Source organism: Suillus paluster, assembly GCF_016628075.1.
Source record: "Suillus paluster strain FC165 chromosome Unknown EDB91scaffold_26, whole genome shotgun sequence".
Lineage (NCBI taxonomy): Eukaryota > Fungi > Basidiomycota > Agaricomycetes > Boletales > Suillaceae > Suillus > Suillus paluster.
In genome coordinates this window covers 437,139-459,223 of record NW_024537586.1, presented here as the reverse complement: position 1 = coordinate 459,223, position 22,085 = coordinate 437,139, and the positions used below count along the sequence as shown (strand labels likewise).

Here is a 22,085-nt window from a genome sequence, read left to right as displayed (position 1 = left end):
ATGACCGTGTCATGCTATATCAGATTACATTACGGTTGTATTCAGCCTTTTGGATTGATTAGTGATAAGGTTGTCAATTAATTTGAATCGATGATGTTGATTGAATCCCCGAAGTCTTCTCACCATGTCACCGATTGACCGGACGTGAAGATGGAGGCCATGGGCCTGAGCCTGAGATGATCGGCATTGTTTGCCATGTGCCAACCAATGTGCACGGGAAACACGTTCCACATCGGCCCACCTGATAGAATTGAACGCTGCTCGTTCGTGGGCCCACCCAACATCATCCATCCCATCAGGCCCACTGATATGCACAGGAAATGCATTCTGCATGGGCCGGTCGATACGTACAGGCAACACATTCTATGGGCCCACATGATGACTTCACAGCAAGCATTGGCCGACTGATATGCACAGGCAGGGCATTCTACATCAGCCCGGTGGATAACATCGGGAATTCATCCCCATCGGCCCACACGATAGCTTCACACCCATTGTTGGCTGACCAATATACACAGGCAATGCATTCCAGTATCAGGCCTTCCAGATAGGATCGACCTTTTCTCCCCCATCAGCCCACCTGACACCACACATGCCATCGGCTGGCCGATATGCACATAGAATACATAGTATGGGCCCACACAATGGGTTCACATTTGCTGTTGGCCGACCAATACACACAGGCAAAGTATTCAACATCGGCCCACCTGATACAATACAGACCATCGGCCGGCTGATACCTAAAAATAACACATCATAGGGGCCCACCTGATAGCATCGGGTATCCCTTCCCATGGGCCCACACAGTGGCTTCACACCTAGCATTGGCCGACTGATGTGCACAGGCAACGTATTTGACATAGGCCGACCGATAAGTATAGGAAATGTATTCCATGTGGGCCGACTGATACGCACAGGAAATGTATTCCATGTGGGCCAACTGATATGCACAGGCAACGTATTCCATGTGGGCCGACTGATGCCCACAGGCAACATATTTTACATGGGCTGACCAATGCGCACAGGCAACGTATTTTACATGGGCCGACCGATAAGCACAGGAAATGTGTTCCATACCGGCCAACCGATGCGCACAGGCAATGTATTCCATATGGGCCGACAGATGTGCACAGGCAACGTATTTTACATGGGCTGACCGATAAGCACAGGAAATGTGTTCCATACCGGCCGACCGATGCGCACAGGCAACCTATTTCATGTGGGCCAACCGATATGCACAGACAACCTTTTCCATGTGGGCCAACCGATACACAAGAAATGTATTCCATACCGGCTGACCGATGTGCACAGGCAACCTATTCCATGTCGGCCAACCGATATGCACATGCAACCTATTCTACATGGGCCCACCTGATCTAATACAGACTGTCAGCCAGTTGATGGCCACAGCCAACAAGCTCCATGGGCCCGCCTGATAGCATCGGGAATTTCTCCCCATGGGCCTACATGATGGCTTCACACCCATCATTGGCCTACTGATATACATGGAGGATGCATGCTTTATGGGCCTACCTGATAAAGTCAACTGTTGCTCCTTCATGGGCCCGCCTGATACCACACATACAATCGGCCAACTGATACACACAGGCACTATGTTCTACATGGGCCCAGCTGACAGCATCAGAGACTCCTCCACCACCATTTGCCCACCAATATACCGAACCCATGGGGCCATATGATGTTCATGGCCACCGGCCAACATGTTAATATCGACCATCATTACTTATGGGCCCAGCTGTTGAAATCGGGTCTCAGTAAGCCTGCTGGCCGAACGTTATGCACAGGCAAAACCATTCGATCGGCCGACGTCCACTGGCCTGTATGGAACAGCATATTTTCAACCTCGGCTGCCTGTATAATACAGACTATGTGACTGAATGGGCTCCTCTACATCCACTCCGATGAAGATAGCTTCTTCCGCCCTTGCCTCCAACTTACCTGTCTCCAGGAGATGGACATAGACTCTCGTCCCAAATTTGTGCACTTGCACCAGGCTTGGCTGCGCATGACAAATGAGTGCGTAGGGTGTAGTGGTGGGGGTCACACAGGAGGGAAGTCTGTTCTTCAACCAGGTCGCATAGCTCACCACTTCGGCCCATAGGTACTTTGGTAAGTCCTTTGCTATAAGCATTGTGTGCGCATGTTCTACTAATGTTCGATTGAGGCATTCTGCCACGCTGTTCTGCTGGGGTGAGTCGTGTACCGTCAATTGACTGCAAGTAGTCATCGAAATCGGTGCTCAGATATTCTCCCCCTTGGTCCAAATGGACTTTAGCCAAATGAACGCCAGGCAATTGATGCACTAGCCACGCCTCATATGCCTTGAATGTGGTGAGTGCCTCGCTTTTGAGCTTCAAAAATTGAAGTCTCATCTGATGACTATAGTTGTCAGTAAAGCTGATATAGTATAGGCACCCGCCTAAGCTTGCGGTTTGCACTGGCCCCAGAGGTCTGTGTACACTAACTCCCCGTAGGTAAGTGCACGGGTCGTAGTTTCATCCAGGAACAGCTTTCAAGCTGACTTCACTTTAATGCAGACATCACAGAACTCTGGCTTCGATGTGGTGTCAATATCAATGCCCAGTGATCAAACACTTCTTCACTGCATCTATGATGGTGGTTTGGGACACATGTCCGAGGATGCGATGCACCTCGTTAATGGTGAGCTTCATGGTTGCGACATTAGCAGTGATGTTTCTGACGACTCACTACCATGCTGTATAGACCCTCAACTTGAGGAATCTCAGCTATGATGCGATGTGGGGGACCTTTTGACAGGATTTTGCACATCCTGGCCTTCAAACAGGACAGCTAGACCACCTGCCATGATGCGGTTGGTGGAGATGAGGGTAAAGGCCATGGTAGGGGCATATAGCAGCATTCTTCAGCATTACCATTGTGTGCTTCTCACCGAGGGGTAGGTCAATCTGGATGTCTCCTCATCCAATTGCACTGAGAGTTGAACCGTCCACAGTATGGACATCTTGGGGAGGAATGGTAATGAAGTTACTGAACTTCAATTGATCTGGGCAAAAATGTGATGTAGCGCCCAAGTCTACTATTGCGCCTCTCTTCTCAATAGGTAAGCCCAAGTCTCTCGCTACACTCGCCAGGTCTGACATAACGAAAGTGTATTGGTCCTGGGACTTGGCTTCTGCTGCAGAGTTTGCCGCTTGCTTCTGAGGCTTTTCCCCTCTCTTCCTCTGCTGGTTCGGACCTTGTCCTTCCTTCCCCCCTCCAGGTCTCCAACAGTCCATCTTGTAATGACCCTTTCGGTCACAGTTAAAACAGGTAATGTCAGGGTTGGTCTTGTTGGTGGAGGATGGTGAAGTCCAGCCTTTGCCTTTTGCCTCTTTTTCAGCAAGAGCTGCACTAGCTCCCTTCTTGCCAGGGCATCGTTCAGTAAGCTGTCTGTGCTTGTACTCTTCAGTTATGATGGTGACTAGCTCATAGGATGTGATGGGAGTTTTCATGATCTTCGAGGCTGCTGTGATGGACGACAGGAGTGGTCTATATGACTCGGGGAGGGAACCCATGATGATCGCGTGAAAATCTGGGTCAGGCAATCGCGACACCCATGCCTGCAAGCAGTTTAGTGGAGCCTCATGAGCTCTGTGAAGTGAGATCTGACATCTCCTCCTTCATTGCACTTTGTCTCTTGCATCTGTCGACATAAGTCTATCTGGACAAGTTCTGTCTTCCCCTCATGGATCTGACATATCTCTTCCCAGATTTTGGATGCATCCTTCAGCTTCTGGACACACAGTAATAGCTGATCAGTGATCATGCTAAATATCTGCTGCTTTACTAGCAAGTTTTTCTGATGGTACTCATTGATCCGCTTATCAAGTTCATCGTAGTCTGCCTGCGTAGGTGTCGTCCCATCAGGCTTCACGATAGCCTTCATTTTCAGGTCAACTGCAAAGGGTTTCAGCTCACTTGCTCGACCATCAGTATACCAGCATCAGACCTTTAGCGCCAATGGCTGTTAACGTCCATTCCTTATAGGTTATCCAGTTCGAGCCATCTTCAGCAAGCTTCGGGACATTAAGCAGGGTGGTGTTGGAGCTGGGGAGCAAAGTATCCATGGTCGAGACAGGGCTCATAACCTGTGGTGAGTAATTATATTGCAGGCCTTCGGGGCCGTTTGTCATATACCTGATCCGACTGCTCCTGATACTGATATCTGCTCCGCTTTCCGACCCCTTCTGCCCCATCCATCCTCCACTCCGTCCAATCACAAGTCCAGTACTCCTGCCCCTACGCTTCCACTCAACCACTCAACCGGTCCCTTTCCACAACCTCTCCATTCAACTGGATCTCTTTCCCCTTTTAGATATATATCTTCCCCATTGGTACATAGACCCTTACTTCCGGATGACCAGTAATTCCTATTACCTGCTTGATCACTGATCCGACAGCATACATATTGATATCCGCCCCGACTTATGTCTTCACCTATGTAAAATACTTACAAACTATATCCTTGGTACATAGCCTTACTACATAGTTATCCTGATCACTGCCTCATACATAGTAGTATACAATATATCATGTACTTAGATATTTTTCCTCAGTCTTAATATTACTTGTCATCTCGCAGTTACCTCTTGTGAGAATTCTCAGTAGGACCTTGCCTCCTCCGGACACAAGTCTCAACTTGTTGTCACCTCCAACCCTCCAACCCTCCGCTCCAACTTAGAGCCGTGCTCTAAGTCTTTCCCTTATTACTCTGCCCCTATCAAATATCCTCCTTCGCCCCTCTGCATTATCCTCCGCCTTTCCCGCCCCTACCAAACATTCCCCTGCTCCTATCCACCCTCCGCATCACTCCCCGCCTTCTCTGCTCTGCTCCTAGTCGGCCCGCCGCTAGTAGCTCTTACTCCCCGACCCTCCAAGTGGTCCAAAGCGGTCCAATTGTCCTACCGTCAGACAACGTCGGACCCGCTCCAAATTTGGGGCACGTACTCGGCTAAGGGCGCAGCGCAAGAGCTGAAGCCAAGCCCTGACCCCTCTGCTTCCTGAGTCGGCACGGTACCTAACACCATTCTAATAAACAAGTATAATCTCAGTCTCTTGGAAAAGGCTCATGCAACGAGCTAAGTACCTAATGAACAAGTATACTAATGACTCATTAGCTGCGTTCTAATCGATATGTAGAGACTATGAACTCACATCTAGTCTCTTGGAAAAGGCTGAGATGCGCTCGTGCTACTGGTGGTGTTATTATAGTAAGCTATGTAGAAACGAAAAATATATCAAATGAATAAGTAACATATTGCAGGACACAAGCCGACGTCAACACGTCGCTCATCAATGTCCGTTTTGGCTTGGGCTCGGACCACCTGTCACTCTCCCTCCTCAACCATCTTGGATCGGTCGGTTTTCTTCGTCTCTGATCGTTCGGATCGTTCGGACTCCAACAAGTATCTGTTTAATTGGTGAGACGGCATTTATGAGCATCATCGAACTTAGTCGCGAGACGCAACTCTTAGAGGGGAGGTACTGTCATGAACGAATTTCAGTTTCCTTTTTGGTTTCCCTATTAGTATAGTATGTGCCACAATTTCTCCTTTCTCTTCTCTAGTCTTGCACTCGTCTGTTTTGATAGTCGTTGTGGTTGTCGATTCTGCGTCTCACCTCGGCTTTTCTCGCTCTGACAATTCGTCGTCCATGCGGCTGTGTTTAGCAGGCTTAAGCAACTTTGTTGAAGCTTTAGCCGACATTCACAATCTAACCTGAGTCCCACTATTGTACTTTATATGCCTGTTATTTTTTTTTCGTGTAATGGCATCCGCATTCAATTGTGATTGGTTTTGTGAATATTGCTGGTACAGATTATTCAAATGCACAACAAATTCTCTCTAATAACGACTTTTTATGAATACTAGCACAGCATCAACGACGGGGAAGCACCAACGGCGGGGAACCAACAACGACAGAGAAATACCAACGGAGAAGCACCAGCGGCGAAGAAGCACCAATGGTGGGATCGGGCACTGAGATCAGGAACTGAGATCTCTGACTTGCAAGGGTAGCAGAGGGATCCTTATGTCAGCCTTGTCTCTAGCTTGATGCTTAAAAGCTAAGGGTTTAGTAGGGCGGGCAGTACTCTCTGGCTTGATGCTTCACTGTCGAAGGTTTAGAGTCATTTGTGCATCAAGGTCCGTCTCTAATCTGATACTTTGAAGCTTCAACACTACAGGTACAGGTGGCATACCTCAAATCTTCAAGTTGCCGCCAGACACCACGTGGTACGTGCCTTGTTCATAGTGCTTACAGTACCCAGGCGACTAACATTCTATTGATTGCGCCCAGGTCTGGCGGCGAGCTCACACCGGATACTGCAGGTATGCCCTTTTCTCGCTGCCTTCTTACCTGCCTACTAATCAACATCGATCACAGCCAGGTTTCAGCGCGCCTCGAGGTTTACCACTTGATGACTCAATGGAACGACAACCAGGTGCTGACCTTCGCGGGCGCCGTAAGTGCCGTGGACGGTGCGCAGGTGATAGGAAGTCATCTGATCCTCTTCAAACCGTGTTTGCTGGCCACATTCGCCGAGGCTCTCAGCTCTCCGACTGCTCTCCACCCTGCATGCCTCCTCAGAATTTCCCCGGTCTAGTCATTGGCCCGCACGTAGCATAGGCACCCCAGCCCACGTCAACTCAAAATTCTCGTTGTTCCGTCAGCCCGGACGCGAGATGAGGGGGTAAGCTTCATTTTTACCTTCTCATTCCGTCACTGACATTGCGCCATCTTCAGGGCATGGGCGGTCACTGTCGCCTACGTCGGAACCCTGTGGTGGCTCAGGCGTGGACCTCTCGACACCCGCTGTTGATACCGAGGACGCCCATGGGGTAGTTCCGAGGTTGCAAGTGTCTGGCTGATGTTCCACCCCGTTCGCACCTCAGTGACGGCCGGGTCCGGGTGTGGCATCGTTACCATGTCAGTCTACTTCCTCGCTAAGAAGCTCAAAGAGCCGAGGTCGTCAGCGCGAGTAAGCCCACCTCGGTTATACAAATAACAATGACAACACTACATAATCCAGACGATAAGAAGAATTAAGGGCAAACTGGATGAACGAGGTCACGCACAGGTGAGTTCTTCCTTTTTTTAGTCACTGGTAGTCTCCGAGTCAGTTGGAGACGCCATACGGTAACACTGAATGGAGTTTCCATTCAATGTTGTCGCATGGAGTCTCTGAGCTGATCTGACGAGTGACGATTTATTCTCCTGAATGACTGGAACTGGACTCGCACACCATCCCAACTACGATGTGGCTGCTCCTACGGCAATCTACGCGTTGCAATTGTAGTGTGAACCAGCAACTTGACGTCTTTATACTCCCCTGGCCACACTCGTCTCATGACTCGTTCGCTCCCCATCTGGCGTGGTAGCGGCCAGAGGCGAAGCTTGAAACTAGTAGGAGTGTTACATAAATTTTGATCAATGATTGCACACAGGAAGGAATGAACACAACAGTTCCGTTTTGATACATTCCTCGTCTTCAGCCCGACTGATCATAGAGGCATTGTCGGTTTAAGTCGACGTATAAGCAGATACTGCACTACATAGTGATCCTATCGTGACAGCGTGCAGAGAGGCGATTCGAGATGTTAGTGAGTATTCCGTAACATGTACAGAAGTTGGCGGTGACACAACCAAGCAGTGAGTGACGTGTCATTCGTTGTAACTTGCAGCGCGAGTTGAGTAACTTTTGTGATGTTGAGCTGCAAGTTGATGCGTGAGATTGTGAAAAATTTAATAGATGACGTGAAAAGGCCTGAAACGTTGGTTTGTTCCCGACAGCGGATTCGAGCTGGCATTGACCTTGCTTCAGGTGGTAATCTGCTGGTATTGCAGATATCGTCCGTTCGAGACGGTGGATAGGTTCTTCCTCAACCGTAGATAACAAGGTTCAGCACATCAAAGCAAACCTGAAGGGGGGATTCGAGCCAGCATTGACCTACGTGGCAATCTGCTAGCATCGCAGATATCATCCATTGGAAAGAGTGGATAAGTTCTTCTTAAACCACAATGTTCAGCACATAAAAGCAAGCCATCTTCCTGCTATCTCCTTTATATTTATTGACCCCATATCACACCCTCATAAACAATGCGTTTTTCCTTTGTCCTCGCCGTTGTCATCGCTTTGACAGTAACAAGATCTGCAGCATCGATACCTGCCAGTGACCCTGACAATGACTGTCCTTTGTTGTGCTTGACTTTTAAAGACTGCAAGAAATGCTATGACTCGGTAACATGCGTGAGTATGAGTAGTTTGCGCCCTGTGTTTAACGACATGACTCACCGGTGTGGTAGTTCCTCTTCGGATGCCGTTCACGGGATTAGCCTGACGCATGTCACTGCACTTTGAGAGGTGATTTAGGTTGGGGGGTATGTTGGGAAGATGATGTCAAGCAATGGGTGAATTTTCACGAGATACAAACCATCGATGTCGCAGTGTGTTCAGAGTCGACATCCCAGTGCCGCCACACAAACCAAATACAAACAACAATATTCACTGCAGAAACGAGATTTAGAACCGACCGGAATAGTATATGTTTAGAGGCTATAAACCGAATGTAAACGGACAAGGCAAAACAAGGATATTTCTACCCGTCTAGGTGCTCGTTTGAGAAGCAAAACTGCCTCTGAATTATTGTAAGGATTTTCGGGGATAGGGTTGTTGCCCTAGCGTCTAAACCGACGCGGTATCAAATCAGGTTATGAGGATCCGCACATCCACTTTGTGTCTGCATTTGAGACAAAACGGATCTGCTTCTGGGCATGTAGCATCAGGAAATCACCGAGTTCCCTTTCGTGCTTAATTTGTTCCTTACTTACCTTAATTCATAAAGAGAAAAAGGAGGTCCATCCCCTTAAATCAAGGAAATAAGGAACTTTTCCTTAGAATACTCATCTTTTCAGCACAAAATTCAGAGTATATTTTCACTGAAATTTCAGTTAAAAAAAGGAACTTCACCTTATGCTGTGAATGTCAGGACATTACAATCTGATTTCGCATACTGAATTTCATTGGATTCACTACCCACAGTGCATTAGAGTCTACATTATATATTCGGTATTGCTAAATGTCGGAAATCAATCCGCAACGTAGTATAACTTTTCTCCTTTGTTTCTGTCTACACTCGTTTCTCTCTTCCCCAGTCTCTTATACCCGACTGGGGGTAAGCATACCTTAGTATACCTAACGCATTCATTACTGATGTACTATAGAACTCATACAAGTTCTCTCTCTTTAGACGCCTACCGTCTTTTACTGAAACACCACAGTGAGCGAAAATCGTCAATTGCAACATGATGGCGATATTGACGAGTAAGCTCGTGACCAGCCTGGCGTATACCCGTAGTCCAGATTGGTTATGAGTCTAATCGACGAAGCAGTACCAAAAATGAGGAATGCGCGTGATATTTAGTGATAGAAGAGTGACGCACAGGTAGTATGGCGCCGTTGGCTGATTTCGAGAAGGGAGCAAGAAGGACTGAGCGGGGAATCCTGTTAGTAGGGGAGTGTCAGGGCTGTATAGATCGAGAACTCACGGAAGTCGGCAGCAGCCAAGAAGAATACAGCCAGAGGCCACTATGTATACGTATTCGACGTGCGGGAGAAGAGCGGCATATTTGCTCACCTTTGAACTGGCAAATAAATAGAATAGATGAAGAAGTGAGAAAACGCCTGCTGAAATACGTGAATCATCCTGAAGTCTTGACTGCCGCTAAAAACCCTTCTCACGTACACACGTCCCCCTGGCCACCCAACACAATCTTGCCGCCTAAACATCCAACTCACCCCAAACAAACATCAGTCACTATCCTCAACTTCACCTTTCGCCATCGCCGACAAAGTGGTTAATACCGCATACCATCTCTCCTGATATATCTTTCGGGACTCCTCCTCACCTGGCATCCGAAAGAAGGTCGAAAGCCGCGGCACCATCGCATTCAGGAAGCGTGGGATTGACCTCATAAGGTCTGGCGCCGTCGGAGGGTCCAAGGGGCCCACGCATGCGATGGGCGACGGCCCGATGAGTAGCTTTATGAGGCGCATGTTGGGTTTCAGAGCCACTTGATCGTTGTCTGGAGGTGCCGCCCCGAGGGCATCAAGTCGCGCATCCAAGCAGAGTGAGACCTCGCACAACTCACGGCAGCAACTCGCGAGGATGCGTAAGGCATGGAGGGATACGGGCGTGTTGCACACTCTCAGGATTTCGAGGTATGGGCATGTGCGAGCGAGTATGAGGATGTCGGAGTCGGTGAGCGCAATGGACGAGGACTTGACGGGAGAGATGACGAGGGTCTTGAGGTCTGCGAGGGCGGTGGGGTCAATGAGTAGGGGGTGAAGATCAAAAGATGAGGATGCATTGGGGCACGCTTGATGGTGACACGACTCGGTTAGAATGAGGTGCTCTAAGTTTGTGCGGGTGAGAATGCTGAGGAGTTGAGACCAAATGGTGCCTGGGCTGCAATTTCGTGCGGTCACATGTATTGTTTGAGGTTGGGGTATCCAAAGGAACGCGTATCAGAATTCATCCTGATAATCTGGAAGGCACGCAGGAAAGATACGAAACGGCCTAAGTCCTCGCACAAGATATGTAGGTGAGTGAGCGCCAGAAAGGGCTGAGACGCATATGCATGGAAAGGTACAGTGGGGATGCTGTTGTGGCCCAGCTTCAAGGTGAGCCATTGAAGGCGTGTCCACGGGGCGATGTGATGAAGCAGGCTGCTTGAGATATCACAGCATGGTAACGACAGCGCTGTGAGACCCTCAGGATAACTGAGCAACAGCGACTCAATTTCCGAGGTGCTGTCACTAGTCGGACTCATGCCTCTGAACTCTAGAGCTTTGAGGCGTGGGGCGGCGGTACGGAGGCCAGGAATGACAGCCTTGAAAAATGGTTCATTATCGATGTAGAACTTGAAGGAGAGTGCCTCGAGGGTGGGTAAGAAGAGTTTGAGTGTTAGGATGGAGGTGAGATCCGAATCACACCATGTGAGCGAGCGCAGCTTGGGAAAGAGCGGCGTGTCGTTGGGACTCGACCGGAGCGCAACAGAGTCAAAACATTACCTTCACGAACCCTAAGGCTAGGCTCATGATGGCCAGTCAAGTGGCTAACGGGACATCAGTCTGTGAGAGCATGTGGGCGCACGAGGTATGATGCAGCGCTATAATACAATACATAGATGTAGCGAAGTCACTATCTGGATAATGATCAGCCCTAGTGTTGTGGAACGAGTGTGATAGTACCCATACCTAGAAAGTTAATCTCGCCTGTCCTTACCTCCCCGTCTACTCTCCCCATCTCTATCCCTGTCTCTGCGCCGATCGCGATCGTCGTAGTCACGGACCCTCTCACGTCGTTTATCGACGTCGCGCTCTCGGTCCCGTCGGTCCACGTCCCTGTCGCTGTCCGTTACTATCGTCTCTTCTTCTTCTGTCATCTCTGTCTCTGTCTCGTCGATCGTCGCCATCACGCCCTCGTCGCCTATCGCGATCATTCTCTCTCGTAGACCTGTCACGGTCATCGTCCCTCCTTCTATCACGGTCATCATCCCTCCTCCTCTCGCGATCATCGTCTCTCTTACTTCTCTCCCCTCCGCTCCTTCTTTCCGGTGACCTCGAAGCCCTCCTTGAAACAACCGCACTTCCACTCCTGCTTTCCTCCCTACTGCTCTCCTTTTTCACAAGAGGAATATACCGCTTCTCATCCCCTCTCCGTTTCTTCTTCTTACTACCATCATCTAGTACCTCCTGCTCCTTTGCTCCGATACCCAAGAGTGCAGGACGTGATTTCGGGAGGTAAGGTTCCACCAGCGCATTCTTTTTGGCTCGTTCTGAGCTCGTGACAACCCCACCGTCCACCCAGCCCATGCCGCGGAGCATAGCGGCTCCAAAAGCAGTGATGGGTACACGCGCGTAGTCTTCAGCAGTAGCGACGTCGGGAAGTGCAGCAACGTCTTGTTGGAGAGCATCAGTTTCACTTGGAGGTACGGGAATAGTATCGATCTGGGGTGCCGAGTCCATATCCCCAGCCAGCAGCGCACGAAGGGCTTTTTGGTCTTCCGTCTCTTCGACGATTTCAATTTGTACATCTTCTGCATCCACCGTCATAGTAGTCTCTTCGTCAGTGGACGTGGTGCTAGTTCCGACTCTGACTTTCTTGTTGGCGAGCTGGATACCTGAGAGTTCAGGGCCAGAGTTGATGGTGTCGCGCGTTCCGAGCCCTCCAACGCTCCCATCTGCGCCTGTGCTCGCTTTTGCAGATTCAGGGATGAACCGTGTGGCACCTGCACGACGCTTGCGTGCTGCCTCGCGCCAGTCAGGGTTTGACTTGGAAGGAATAATGAGGGGGCCCGTGGGGGCTTTCGGCTTGGGCTTTTTCTCATTTACGCTGGATGATAGAGGTAGCACATGGGCCTTATGTGAGCTGTAGAATTGTTGGGAAGAATGGAAGATAACGCACCGCTGTGCACCAAACTTGTTAAAAGAAGTGATGAGCTCATCCTCGAGACGCTCGTCTTCATCGTCACTAGAGTCTGGCTCGTCCGGGCGTATACCATCAACAAATACGATCCCGCTCTCCTCGTCATCGTCTGAATCTTCACGAGAGCTGAAAGTGCGAGGAGAACCTGTGAGTGGGGTGCCAGAGGCAGAGCTGGCGGCACTGGAGAGGTGACGAGGGAGCGCTGGGAGTTTGAATTTGTCGCTGGCCTTGTCTTCGTCGACCGCTGTGGGTTTGCGGACGGTGAACGACAGTTTTGACATCGTCGTGCAGGATACACCCAAGCAGTGCTTAGTCATCAGCTCCTCATGAGCTTGACTCGATCACCTTGGGTTTGCTTTAACTTTTTACCAGATACAGCTTCAAAGGGAATCATGGCGTCTTCGAGACGATAATCTGCCGGGAGAAAGAAGCTATGTACGCACATATTGTCATTTGCTATTCCATGCCTGACATTTGATTCAGGGGCGCGTGTACAAGACCACTCGAGTAGCTACCGGTCAGCCTTCCAGATCTGACTACGAGCTGCTGCGTTTACAAATACGAGAAATTCGTGCGCTAGCTGACTTACCTAGCTCCTCTCCTATCGAGTGGCATGTTTCGGTCGAGACTTTATCAGGTCTGTTGATATTTTGATTTTCACTGTATTTTTTTTTTCTTTCGACTGAGGACTCCTTTATAGACTCTCCGTCACGTCCTCTTATACGTGAGGATACCTTGCCCCTCCGTCCTGGACATATTGTATGCTGCCAAATTGACGTTCGCACAACACTGGAAGACTACAGCGCTCGCGTGGGTGATTCATTTTTCTGGCGGGACCCCTGTCTCTCCCCTGAAAAATGGGATACAGCAGTCCGTCCTGTGGTTGTTCTCTGGGCATGAATAGATAGAGAAAATAGGCTCAAGAGCATCTCAGTTGTCTGTATCGGACAGGGAGCTCTCTCTTCCACCGACATGAACATTGTTCCTATCTTCTCCTCGCCTACTGAGGGCGGTGTGACACCAAGTCCCACATGGCCGCTCTCTGATTCCTACTGCTACATATTTCCTCGGCTAATGAAATTCATTTGCTACTCGAGCGAGGAACTTCACATTCCTTCTCGTACTTAAACTAGAAAATCTGGCTTGATCATATGTCTAGGTCTAACCTGTCCCTTCTCCCTGATCGATCAGCAAAGCCGACGTCAAACTCTTGAAGCAGAAGTTTAATAATAACACCTTTGTAAAAACGTTACCGTTCCACGAACCAACCCACGTTTACGACAATCCCTTCATCAAGACCACCGCATTTGGCCGGATCTTCGGTGCGACGGGGAAGGCAAGCCCATCGAATGGGGAGGACATAGAGCGTGGTTCGACTGCTGTCAAGAAGTGTTACCAAGAGCATCAAGGTGGCACGATCGGTCACAGCCCTCCGCCCGATAATTATTTCCACTGGGACTGTGAGAGATGGGCAGATTGTCAGAGCGAACTGAGCTCATCTGTAACAGTGGGTGTGGATGACACTGTGTTGTCTTTACTGCCTCCGATTGTTGATGTCGAGATGTCTGACAGTGTGCGTGGTCAAGGAAGTTTATTCTAGGGCTTCGCGCCACCATACCGTACAGTTTTTTTTTAAAAAAAATCGGTGCCAACCTGCAGCTGAGCGCTGATTACCAACACACGATGGATCTACTCCCTGACAATCCCTATTGATGACCAGTCTGCCCTGGCCTAGGAGTGGACAGCTGTGGGGTAGCTCAAAGTAAGGGCATATAATGGTGGACAATGGGATCCGGGCCTCATAAGCCTTTACTGGAGATCTCATTCGAATCTCATTGCAAGTAGAGAAGCTTGCAGGTTACACTGACAGATAAATTCCGAATGTTCAAAGCATTCTCCGTGAAATCCGTGCTCCTTAGTTGACACGAAAGGGGCTAAAAGTACACTCGGCTCTCGGGTAGAATCGAATTCTCGCGCATACTCCTAGTCAACACCGTCATGGTCACGGTCCTCAGCGTCACTATCAGATTCATCACTGTCAGCCGTAGCCCTGCCACCTCCCCAAAATCGATTCAGCAGGTTCCTCACAACCCGTATGGGCATGGGCTAAAACAATCACATCAGCACTTCCGAACAAGCCAGACATCAAGACAACTCACAGCAATATCCTCGTCCTCATCATCCTCGTCCTCATCACTTTCATCCTCTTCTGCTAACCCTGGCGCTGCTTCTGCTGCACCTCTCGGAGGCATTGGATCCAAGTCCGGCAGATCATCATCGCCCTCCAATGGTAATCCGCCTGGCATACCCCCTCCACCTTGCACACCAACACCGCCCTGCTCTGCACCCATCGCAAGACCAAGCATCATATCATCCACTGCCTCATCCGGCATCTCTGCCATCATCTGCACAAACTGCACCACACCACCAGGCAACTGCCCCGCGAGTCCAGGGTTCGCATCGAACAGCGCTTCGATTTGTGCTCTGATGCCTGCGTCTGGGATGAGTCGCTCCAGCGCACGTAGGTCTCGCCGGCGCGGGCGTACGCTGAATATCTCTTCTGCGCCTACAAAGAAGGCGTCGTTGTATTCAGAGACTGCTGTCAGTGGTGGAAGCGGATCGCACGCAAGCTGTTTTGCCAACAACACAGAACGGGGGATGAAGGGGGTGAGATTCCGGAAGGTTTGCTCAAGGACGAGGATATGTCGGTAGACCGAGTAGCGAAGTGTCGTCGAGGTATACATTTGGAGGAACCGCTCACGAGTCGGATTCGAGCGTTGGGCGTTGAGCGATGGTAGAATTCCATTAGCGGTGCTTTCGAACCACTTCATATGTGCAGCAGATTTCCAGAGAGGTGCGGATCGCTGAGCATAGAGATGAGACAGGAGATGGAGAATGCTTTGAGCGGGCGACAGCCCACTTTAATGACTGTCAGTGATCAGGTATGTGACAGATCAAATAAACTCACATTCCATCAGTCTGGATGCGGAGTGCTCTGTGTCCGCGCAGTTCTGGGGACAATGAGATATCACACTTGTCAGCCAGTAGGGGCACAACCTCTGGGAAGGCTAGCATAGCCTGCTTCAGCGCGTCGGTACTGCTGCCCACGCTCTAGCACATCAAGATCAATACATAGTTGATATTATGGTTAGAAAACTCACCTGCGCTCCACCTGCCTTTTCCCTCGCAAAAAGTGCCATAGCTCTCGCATACGCCCATCCAGGCAACGCACTCGGGTTCAAATGATCCTCAAATGCCGTCTTTGTTCCAGAAAACTCGGCGTACATATCCAGGAGCCACTGTCCCATACCCGCTTTGATGGAAACGAAGTCTAGGTGCAACAGGACACCATGCGGGTCCGTCCATGGCTCGAGAGAGTATAGAAGGCGCCCGAACTCGAACGCAGTACGGATGCATCCGCGACGCTGGAGGTCACTGTGTTTGGTTAGTCTATGCGAGAACATAAGAGTAGGGCGACATACGTGACCTGCCGATGTAACGCAAGGAAGAAGGGTCGGTTCTCAACGCGATTGAAGTCGAGGCGGTTAAGCCCATTCGTGAAGCTGAATGCCCCTATGAAAGCGCGTTCATATGCAAAGAGTGCCCGATCCACGTAGTCAACAGCTTGACTGTATTCTGAAAGGATTCAACAACGAGAACATGAACGAAACGGACCGCTGACCTTCTCGATGGCGATATACCTCTGCTAGCTGCAGCAGTGTGTCGCCATGCCAAGGTAATTTCTGCAAAACTCTCCAAAGTGCCTCAGGATCTAGTCGCATGGATGGTTATGAACGTCAGGAGAAGGTGTATTATAAGGAGAGCGCTACCTCCTGACATGACGGCCTGCATAAACGTCTTCGTGACACCTTTGTACCTCTTGCTGTACTCAACAGTCCACCATTTGTCTCCTGCGGCTGTGCTATTACGATCTGAAACTTTCTGTTGCACCTCTTCGTCGGTCAATGGACGAGAAGAGAGGCCTTCACGTTGCTTGATCATGCTCCATGATTGATGCGGTCGCGTGAGTTGTGAACGCTGGGTTTGTGTTGGAGCACCGCCCCTCCGTTTTTTGGAGCCGCCGGAGGAGGAAGTCTCAGACGACTTTGCAGCTATAACGGCTTTAGCGCCAAAGAACTTGCGCATTTCCGCTTCTGCATCGAGGTTGGATACTGAGACGGATAGAAGGGATGTAAGGGATGCGTTTCGAGTAGTTGAGGATGAGGACGCTGCCACGCTTTGGAGTTCTGGGTACCTTTTTGTTGATCAGCATTGGAAACGGTACGCTATATATTTGGACGCGCTTTTGTGAAAGCTCTGCGAGTGCCGTGTCTAGATCATCCAGATCGTCTTTCTTTTTGTCTTTCCCCTTGCCTTTCTTTGCAGACTTAGGCTGGGAAGGCTGCTGGAGCTTCGGTGCCTCAGTGGATTTAGCCTGCTGAGGGTTTGCAGGCGCATCAGATACAGCTGGTTTCTTCTTCTTCTTCTTTGCCTGCGTTCGAATGAGTCGATCGATTTCGAATAGTAATATCGCAGTTACGCACCTTCTTTGCCTTTGTGGGCTTGGATGTTTCGTCATCGCTCTCAGGTACATCATGGTCGTCTTCTGCGGTAAAAAGCTGTGTCCATCGTTATGATCTCTACGCGGATTTGTTCCATGGCTGAACTTACTGCTGCAAACCCCGAGGTAGAGGAGGCTATTGGTGCGGTTTCCTCCTCGCTGTCTGCATCAGCGGCCGCAGCAGGTTGATTTCCAAGCGCAAGAAGCTCTTCTTGCTCGCGCTGCTGTCGTTTGTTAATTCGTGGGGGCATGGATTAGCAGCGTAGTAAGGCTGTGGTTAATAAAAGTTCAAGCTTGGTTAAGGCTATGATTTATCTTTGGTTATCTAATCTTGTTTCTCTAAGTCCACATGATTTATTGAGTTCCCTGGGTGCCGTACCGTAAGAGTCTACTTCCGGGTTTGCCTCACCGTTATCTCTCTTCCACAGACACGACGTTCGCTTCCCTCGTTTTCACTCCCGTCGCTGTCGCCGTCGGTGACCTCAACGAACGCACCGCCGGCCAACCACAGGTCCAACTCTTCGTAATCTCAAGACTGTTGTAAGGTCGTTTGCCAACTCCTTCAAGCATGGAACCACAGGTCCCAGCGCTATTTAGCGCACCGCGTATGTTGACGCTTCTAGGCTCTATCCTCGTATCTCTCAGTTCCGGGACGAATTATGTACGTATCTTTTCATGAATATGCATCCGTGGGGTTGAAACTAAGTAGAGTCTGCCACCAGATATACTCTGGTGAGTGGTACACGTCTCACGATAAGATCCTTGACATGATATTCTATCACAGCATACGCTCCGCAGTTGGGCGCGCGTTTGTACCTCTCTCACACCCAGTTGAATGTCATTGGCCTCGCAGGGAATGGTACGCTAATAATTTGATTAAACTCGACCAAAACTCTGAGCTTTATTCAGTGGGCGTATATCTCAGCGGCCCAGCCTGGGGTCGAGTAGTCGATACCAAAGGTCCTCGCATTCCACTTATTAGTGCCTGCGCCTGCCTCCTCATCGGATATCTTGGCATAAAGCGCATCTATGATGATGGTGCCGAAACATCACTCTCGTTCGTGCGTCTTGCCATCCTCATCGCCTGTACCTTCATGACCGGCACGGCTGGAAATGCGGGTCTTGCCGTTGCTATGAACACTACGGCTAAGAGCTTCCCTGAATCATCGGTTCGTTTTCTATATGCTTGCATCGCCAAGTCACGTTGATGCAATGGGTTCTGCAGCGCGGAACCACAACTGGTCTCGTTCTGTCTGGTTTCGGCCTATCCGCATTTTTCTTTGCCGCCGTTGCTAGTATCGCATTCCCTGGTGACATCTCCGCCCTTCTCCTTGTCCTGGGCCTCGGCACCGCCATGCCTATGCTTCTAGGTCTTCTGATAGTTCGTCAAATACCGTTACCTCCCGCACGCACCACACTCGGTGTCGAAGGTGGGCTCGGACGCGAGGAATATCAGCCTCTCCCGAGTGGCGATGCCGCTGTATTTGTTAATGAGAATGATAGCGGCACCTCCCTTCTTCTGGGGACATGAACACGCGGCATCAAACTATCACGTTCCTGAATCATCGACCGCGGTTGAACTTGTACCGGACCAAATTATATCGAGAGGTTCGAGTGTCAGGAGGAGTACGAGCCGCGGAAAGCACGTGTATGATGGACCTAACATCTATGGGAAGCAACTCTGGCTCACCCCAGATTTTTATCTTATGTTTCTCATAATGGGGCTCCGTGAGTTGAGTTTTCCTGTTTTTGATGTCTTATGACTGACGTCTGCATGGATTAGTGAGTGGAACTGGAATCATGTGTAGGTGTTTCCGGTCAGCGCAAATGATATCACCTCACCAAGAGTCCTCTAGATATCAACAATGTTGGCTCCATATCTCAGGCGTTATATGCCAAAGGGAATCCTAACTACGACGATTTGGAAGCCTTGCGATGGCAAGCTGCGCAAGTTTCAACTCTTAGTGTTTGCAACTTTGCAGGACGCATTCTTATAGGTATGTTTCTTCTTTGACCTCATTATCTACGCTTATTCTATACCCCAGGATTAATCGCGGACTTCACCCGCTTTCGCCTACGTCTCCCTCGTGCATACTGTTTTTGCATTGTTTCAACACTCTTTATCGTTTCTCAATTATCTGCCATCGGCGTTACCGACGTTGCTCATCTTTGGAAAGCAACCGCGCTACTTGGGCTCGCATATGGTAGTCTATTTGGCATGAGCCCCACAATCGTCATCGACTGGTTTGGGCTCTGTGAGTGGTGGAATAGCTAATCTGATGAAAGGAAACTGACGTGAATCGTTCCAGCACATCTCTCAGAGAATTGGGGATGGGTCTCCCTTAGTCCTCTGGTAGGAGGGAATCTCTTCTCGCTCATGTTCGGGCGCAACCTCGATTCACACGCCTCGAACGACGACTCTGGGACACATTCGCCTTTAACTTTGTTAAAGCGTGCTGATCTCCCAAGGGAACACCAATGCTTTGATGGACGTGATTGCTATGTCTCGACTTTGTATGTGACAGCCACGGCGTGCTTGATTGCACTTGGGTTGAGCGTGTGGGCGGGAATCAGGGACCAGAGAAAGACATTGGAGGTGAAAAGGGAGGTAGTTTGGGAGGTCGAAGAGTAGTTGGAGAGTTGGCCAGATACCCAATGCAAGATAGGTGTAAAATAGACTCGCTATGAGTTCAAAATGGTGGCAATACTGCAGCAAGACGTGCAGGTGCATACATCGTCATGCACATGCTTCATGGGCAGCCGCATGTTCATGGAAGACACGCTGTCATCATAATAACATTTTACTCGCAAGGTAGATACTTAGATAAGCTGTGAATACATATGTACTATGCGAGCTAAATCATAATGGATACATCAGTAAATACAGTTCGATGGTACAGAATAAATGTAACGTGATCCTAGTATTACAGATGTGAATGAAGGTACCAATAATAAGTTAATAACATTAATCAAAGCCATAGCCCATGCGATGGACACGTCATCAAGAGGAGAATAGACAGAGACACGCCACCAGCAATCAATGCTATACACGGCTTCGAGATGAACGAATCTGGGGCCTGAGCAGCTGGTACCGGCAAGGGGAGGAAAGAGCTGGGTGTGAGCGGTGATGAGACAGATTTAGCCTGTTGTGGCTGCATCACCCGCATTTCCACAGCAGGGGCCAGCAACTTCGTGTTACATTCTCGGTGTGGAGTTCCTGGCGGTAGTTTGGGAGGCTTCGTAACAGAGTTTGTATATGGAGTTCCCGGACGCGAGGGGGCGTGTGTGGACTGACAGGCTGCTAGTGGTGCTTTGGTTTCATAGAAAACTGTGGCAGAGCCTTTCTCATCTCCGAACTGTTCTGCATGTCCATGCTGTGGCAACGATTCACCGTTCACGCTTCTCATCGACAGCGGAGCAGAACGTGTTGATAGGTCAGCAGTGCGTCCCAGTGCCTCAGGGAATTTATGAGGCTGTGATGGCGTGGAATGCATTGGCATTTGTGAAAGCGGTGAAGATGGTGATGGACTCGGAGGTGCCGGCGAAGAGCAGTGGCTTCTTGACGTACTAGTAGAAGTAGCGCTCCTGATTGCGTCAAAGACGGGTTTGATATCGGCATTATCATCCGAACAGACACCCTGCGCACGATTCAGCAGTTCTTGCCCTGCCATTACATCTGCGGGGTTCTTCCGTATTTGGAAACGGTATAGCAGTGCGAGTCCAAGCTTGAGCAACGCCAAGGAACGGTCTGCGTGCCCTGGTCTGCGTAGCTCCAGCGCCTCCTGATACAGGGAGATAGGGGCGTTGATGGCGTAATCGCTTTCTTCGATGTGTGGGTGAATGGCAAGAACGTCAGCTAAATTAGTTAAGGCCGCTGCACGGTCAGGGTGATCACTGCCACAATAACCAAGCGTGAGGCGCAGCTGCTCTGTGGCTGCGTGATAGTCTGAGATGCAACGAGTGCGGCGATAGCATGCGAGTAGATTCTGACCGGTTTCTGTCATTTGTCCAAGAAATTGTGAGTCCTCAGATCCGGGCTGGCAGGGATATCAATCTGATAGCAGAGACGCCTGTAGGTGACATCACTTACGGAGTAGCGTTGGCCGAATTGAGTTGCACCGGGTTCGTCTTCGGGGCCACGGTCAACCGTTACCAGGAGAGATGTTGATTCACCGGCATGGGAGAATAAGATGGCTGCAGATTGTTCCATTTAGGTGAAAGGAATCACAAACACCAACTGCCAACTTACGTAGGAAATGGTTACTGTGGTGCAAGAGTTCTCCGACTGTGAGTTGAGCTTCGTGCATCAACTCGCCGCGCCCAAGCATACGTTCAAATTCGAAGGCTGCACAGATCCTCAGAGATACTATCGCTGAATTATCTGTGGGACTGAGACGGGGTTGAGTATTCTTACGGAACGCTGTCCTACTAAGCACTCACAGGACGAAAATCTGATCCCACTGCACGACTTTGCTTGACGGTACTTCCGCTTTAACGGCTGTTCTCCAAAGGGTTCGGTCGATCTCGACAGCGACATAAAACCCGGCTGGAATGCGGCGCAGACCAGTTGCTGGAGCTGTCACACGGATGGCTACATTCCAGAATCAATCGATTTAGTGTCTGAATAATGTGAAACGAGAATCGTACAAGAAATCGTCAATCGCTTGTCCTGAGGCGTTTGGCGCCATAACTCTAGCTGAGAATGATTGGACATACACAAGGGAGGGGAGGCTGCAGGTGAAGAAGGGGCCCTGAACTATAAATCTGCGCCAATTTAGCGGTGCTCCTGCATGAAACCTGTGCTGGCGTCATTGACGGGCGCCTGTGGGCTTGATTATGAAGCTGCACCTCATGTAGACCACGGATCCGGGAGCAGAACGTGGACGGATTGATCCTTAATTCCAGAACAGAGGAATGTTATTCCAGTATGAAAAACCTCATGCCTCGATCGTGTTTCAATGCGGTTCATGAAGCGACAGTAACAAGCATGTCAG

At 49.9% G+C, this 22,085-nt stretch overlaps 7 protein-coding genes across 7 annotated transcripts; 3 read left to right on the top strand and 4 right to left on the bottom strand.

Moving 5' to 3' along the window:
* Window positions 1-5,901: 5,901 nt before the first annotated feature.
* EDB91DRAFT_1082196 (uncharacterized protein) lies at window positions 5,902-6,862 on the top strand (the record flags this gene model as incomplete). The annotated part of the gene is made up of 7 exons (XM_041315467.1): window positions 5,902-6,007; window positions 6,162-6,185; window positions 6,233-6,275; window positions 6,340-6,371; window positions 6,431-6,505; window positions 6,631-6,733; window positions 6,787-6,862. 7 exons carry the CDS (start codon window positions 5,902-5,904, stop codon window positions 6,860-6,862), a joined length of 459 nt encoding a protein of 152 aa, XP_041177204.1.
* A 1,133-nt stretch (window positions 6,863-7,995) lies between these two features.
* EDB91DRAFT_366076 (uncharacterized protein) lies at window positions 7,996-8,495 on the top strand. The gene has a single exon (XM_041327016.1). The coding sequence runs from the start codon at window positions 8,141-8,143 to the stop codon at window positions 8,399-8,401; it is 261 nt and encodes an 86-aa protein (XP_041177203.1). The 5' UTR covers window positions 7,996-8,140; the 3' UTR covers window positions 8,402-8,495.
* A 1,355-nt stretch (window positions 8,496-9,850) lies between these two features.
* EDB91DRAFT_1248566 (uncharacterized protein) lies at window positions 9,851-11,140 on the bottom strand (the record flags this gene model as incomplete). The annotated part of the gene is made up of 3 exons (XM_041322951.1): window positions 9,851-10,478; window positions 10,529-11,052; window positions 11,114-11,140. The coding sequence occupies 3 exons, from the start codon at window positions 11,138-11,140 to the stop codon at window positions 9,851-9,853; spliced, it is 1,179 nt and encodes a 392-aa protein (XP_041177202.1).
* On the bottom strand, window positions 11,114-12,833 carry EDB91DRAFT_1347181 (DExH-box splicing factor binding site-domain-containing protein). The gene is made up of 4 exons (XM_041325914.1): window positions 12,510-12,833; window positions 11,460-12,437; window positions 11,300-11,434; window positions 11,114-11,247 (listed from the first exon to the last, which is right to left on the bottom strand). Exons 1-3 carry the CDS (start codon window positions 12,809-12,811, stop codon window positions 11,308-11,310), a joined length of 1,407 nt encoding a protein of 468 aa, XP_041177201.1. The 5' UTR covers window positions 12,812-12,833; the 3' UTR covers window positions 11,114-11,247; window positions 11,300-11,307.
* Window positions 12,834-14,154: 1,321 nt separating this feature from the next.
* Window positions 14,155-17,432, bottom strand: EDB91DRAFT_1133868 (transcriptional repressor TCF25-domain-containing protein). The gene is made up of 10 exons (XM_041318747.1): window positions 17,202-17,432; window positions 17,075-17,149; window positions 16,835-17,022; window positions 16,361-16,785; window positions 16,213-16,302; window positions 16,013-16,166; window positions 15,692-15,965; window positions 15,499-15,641; window positions 14,690-15,449; window positions 14,155-14,636 (listed from the first exon to the last, which is right to left on the bottom strand). The coding sequence occupies exons 1-10, from the start codon at window positions 17,340-17,342 to the stop codon at window positions 14,514-14,516; spliced, it is 2,373 nt and encodes a 790-aa protein (XP_041177200.1). The 5' UTR covers window positions 17,343-17,432; the 3' UTR covers window positions 14,155-14,513.
* Window positions 17,433-17,750: 318 nt separating this feature from the next.
* Window positions 17,751-19,723, top strand: EDB91DRAFT_1237391 (major facilitator superfamily domain-containing protein; the record flags this gene model as incomplete). The annotated part of the gene is made up of 9 exons (XM_041321585.1): window positions 17,751-17,823; window positions 17,876-17,950; window positions 18,001-18,260; window positions 18,317-18,557; window positions 18,595-18,819; window positions 18,875-18,895; window positions 18,948-19,088; window positions 19,137-19,346; window positions 19,401-19,723. 9 exons carry the CDS (start codon window positions 17,751-17,753, stop codon window positions 19,721-19,723), a joined length of 1,569 nt encoding a protein of 522 aa, XP_041177199.1.
* Window positions 19,724-19,941: 218 nt separating this feature from the next.
* Window positions 19,942-21,943, bottom strand: EDB91DRAFT_365919 (uncharacterized protein). Its single transcript, XM_041327015.1, has 5 exons — window positions 21,739-21,943; window positions 21,532-21,682; window positions 21,341-21,480; window positions 21,182-21,285; window positions 19,942-21,128 (listed from the first exon to the last, which is right to left on the bottom strand). Exons 1-5 carry the CDS (start codon window positions 21,803-21,805, stop codon window positions 20,061-20,063), a joined length of 1,530 nt encoding a protein of 509 aa, XP_041177198.1. The 5' UTR covers window positions 21,806-21,943; the 3' UTR covers window positions 19,942-20,060.
* Window positions 21,944-22,085: the final 142 nt, after the last annotated feature.

Excerpts from the sequence above, each read along its gene's own strand:
- EDB91DRAFT_366076 (XM_041327016.1), top strand. The coding sequence starts at position 8,141 with ATGCGTTTTTCCTTTGTCCTCGCCGTTGTCATCGCTTTGACAGTAACA.
- EDB91DRAFT_1347181 (XM_041325914.1), bottom strand. The coding sequence starts at position 12,811 with ATGTCAAAACTGTCGTTCACCGTCCGCAAACCCACAGCGGTCGACGAA. Across the intron at positions 12,438-12,509 it reads AACAAGTTTGGTGCACAGCG|CGTAAATGAGAAAAAGCCCA; the intron begins GTGCGTTATCTT and ends TCTATCATCCAG. Across the intron at positions 11,435-11,459 it reads AGAAGAAGAGACGATAGTAA|ACGGGACCGAGAGCGCGACG; the intron begins CGGACAGCGACA and ends GGACGTGGACCG.
- EDB91DRAFT_1133868 (XM_041318747.1), bottom strand. The coding sequence starts at position 17,342 with ATGCCCCCACGAATTAACAAACGACAGCAGCGCGAGCAAGAAGAGCTT. Across the intron at positions 16,167-16,212 it reads GGTATATCGCCATCGAGAAG|AATACAGTCAAGCTGTTGAC; the intron begins GTCAGCGGTCCG and ends GAATCCTTTCAG. Across the intron at positions 15,450-15,498 it reads CGCATCCAGACTGATGGAAT|TGGGCTGTCGCCCGCTCAAA; the intron begins GTGAGTTTATTT and ends CAGTCATTAAAG.
- EDB91DRAFT_365919 (XM_041327015.1), bottom strand. The coding sequence starts at position 21,805 with ATGTCCAATCATTCTCAGCTAGAGTTATGGCGCCAAACGCCTCAGGAC. Across the intron at positions 21,481-21,531 it reads TGGGATCAGATTTTCGTCCT|TCCCACAGATAATTCAGCGA; the intron begins GTGAGTGCTTAG and ends ACCCCGTCTCAG. Across the intron at positions 21,129-21,181 it reads AATTCGGCCAACGCTACTCC|CCCGGATCTGAGGACTCACA; the intron begins GTAAGTGATGTC and ends TATCCCTGCCAG.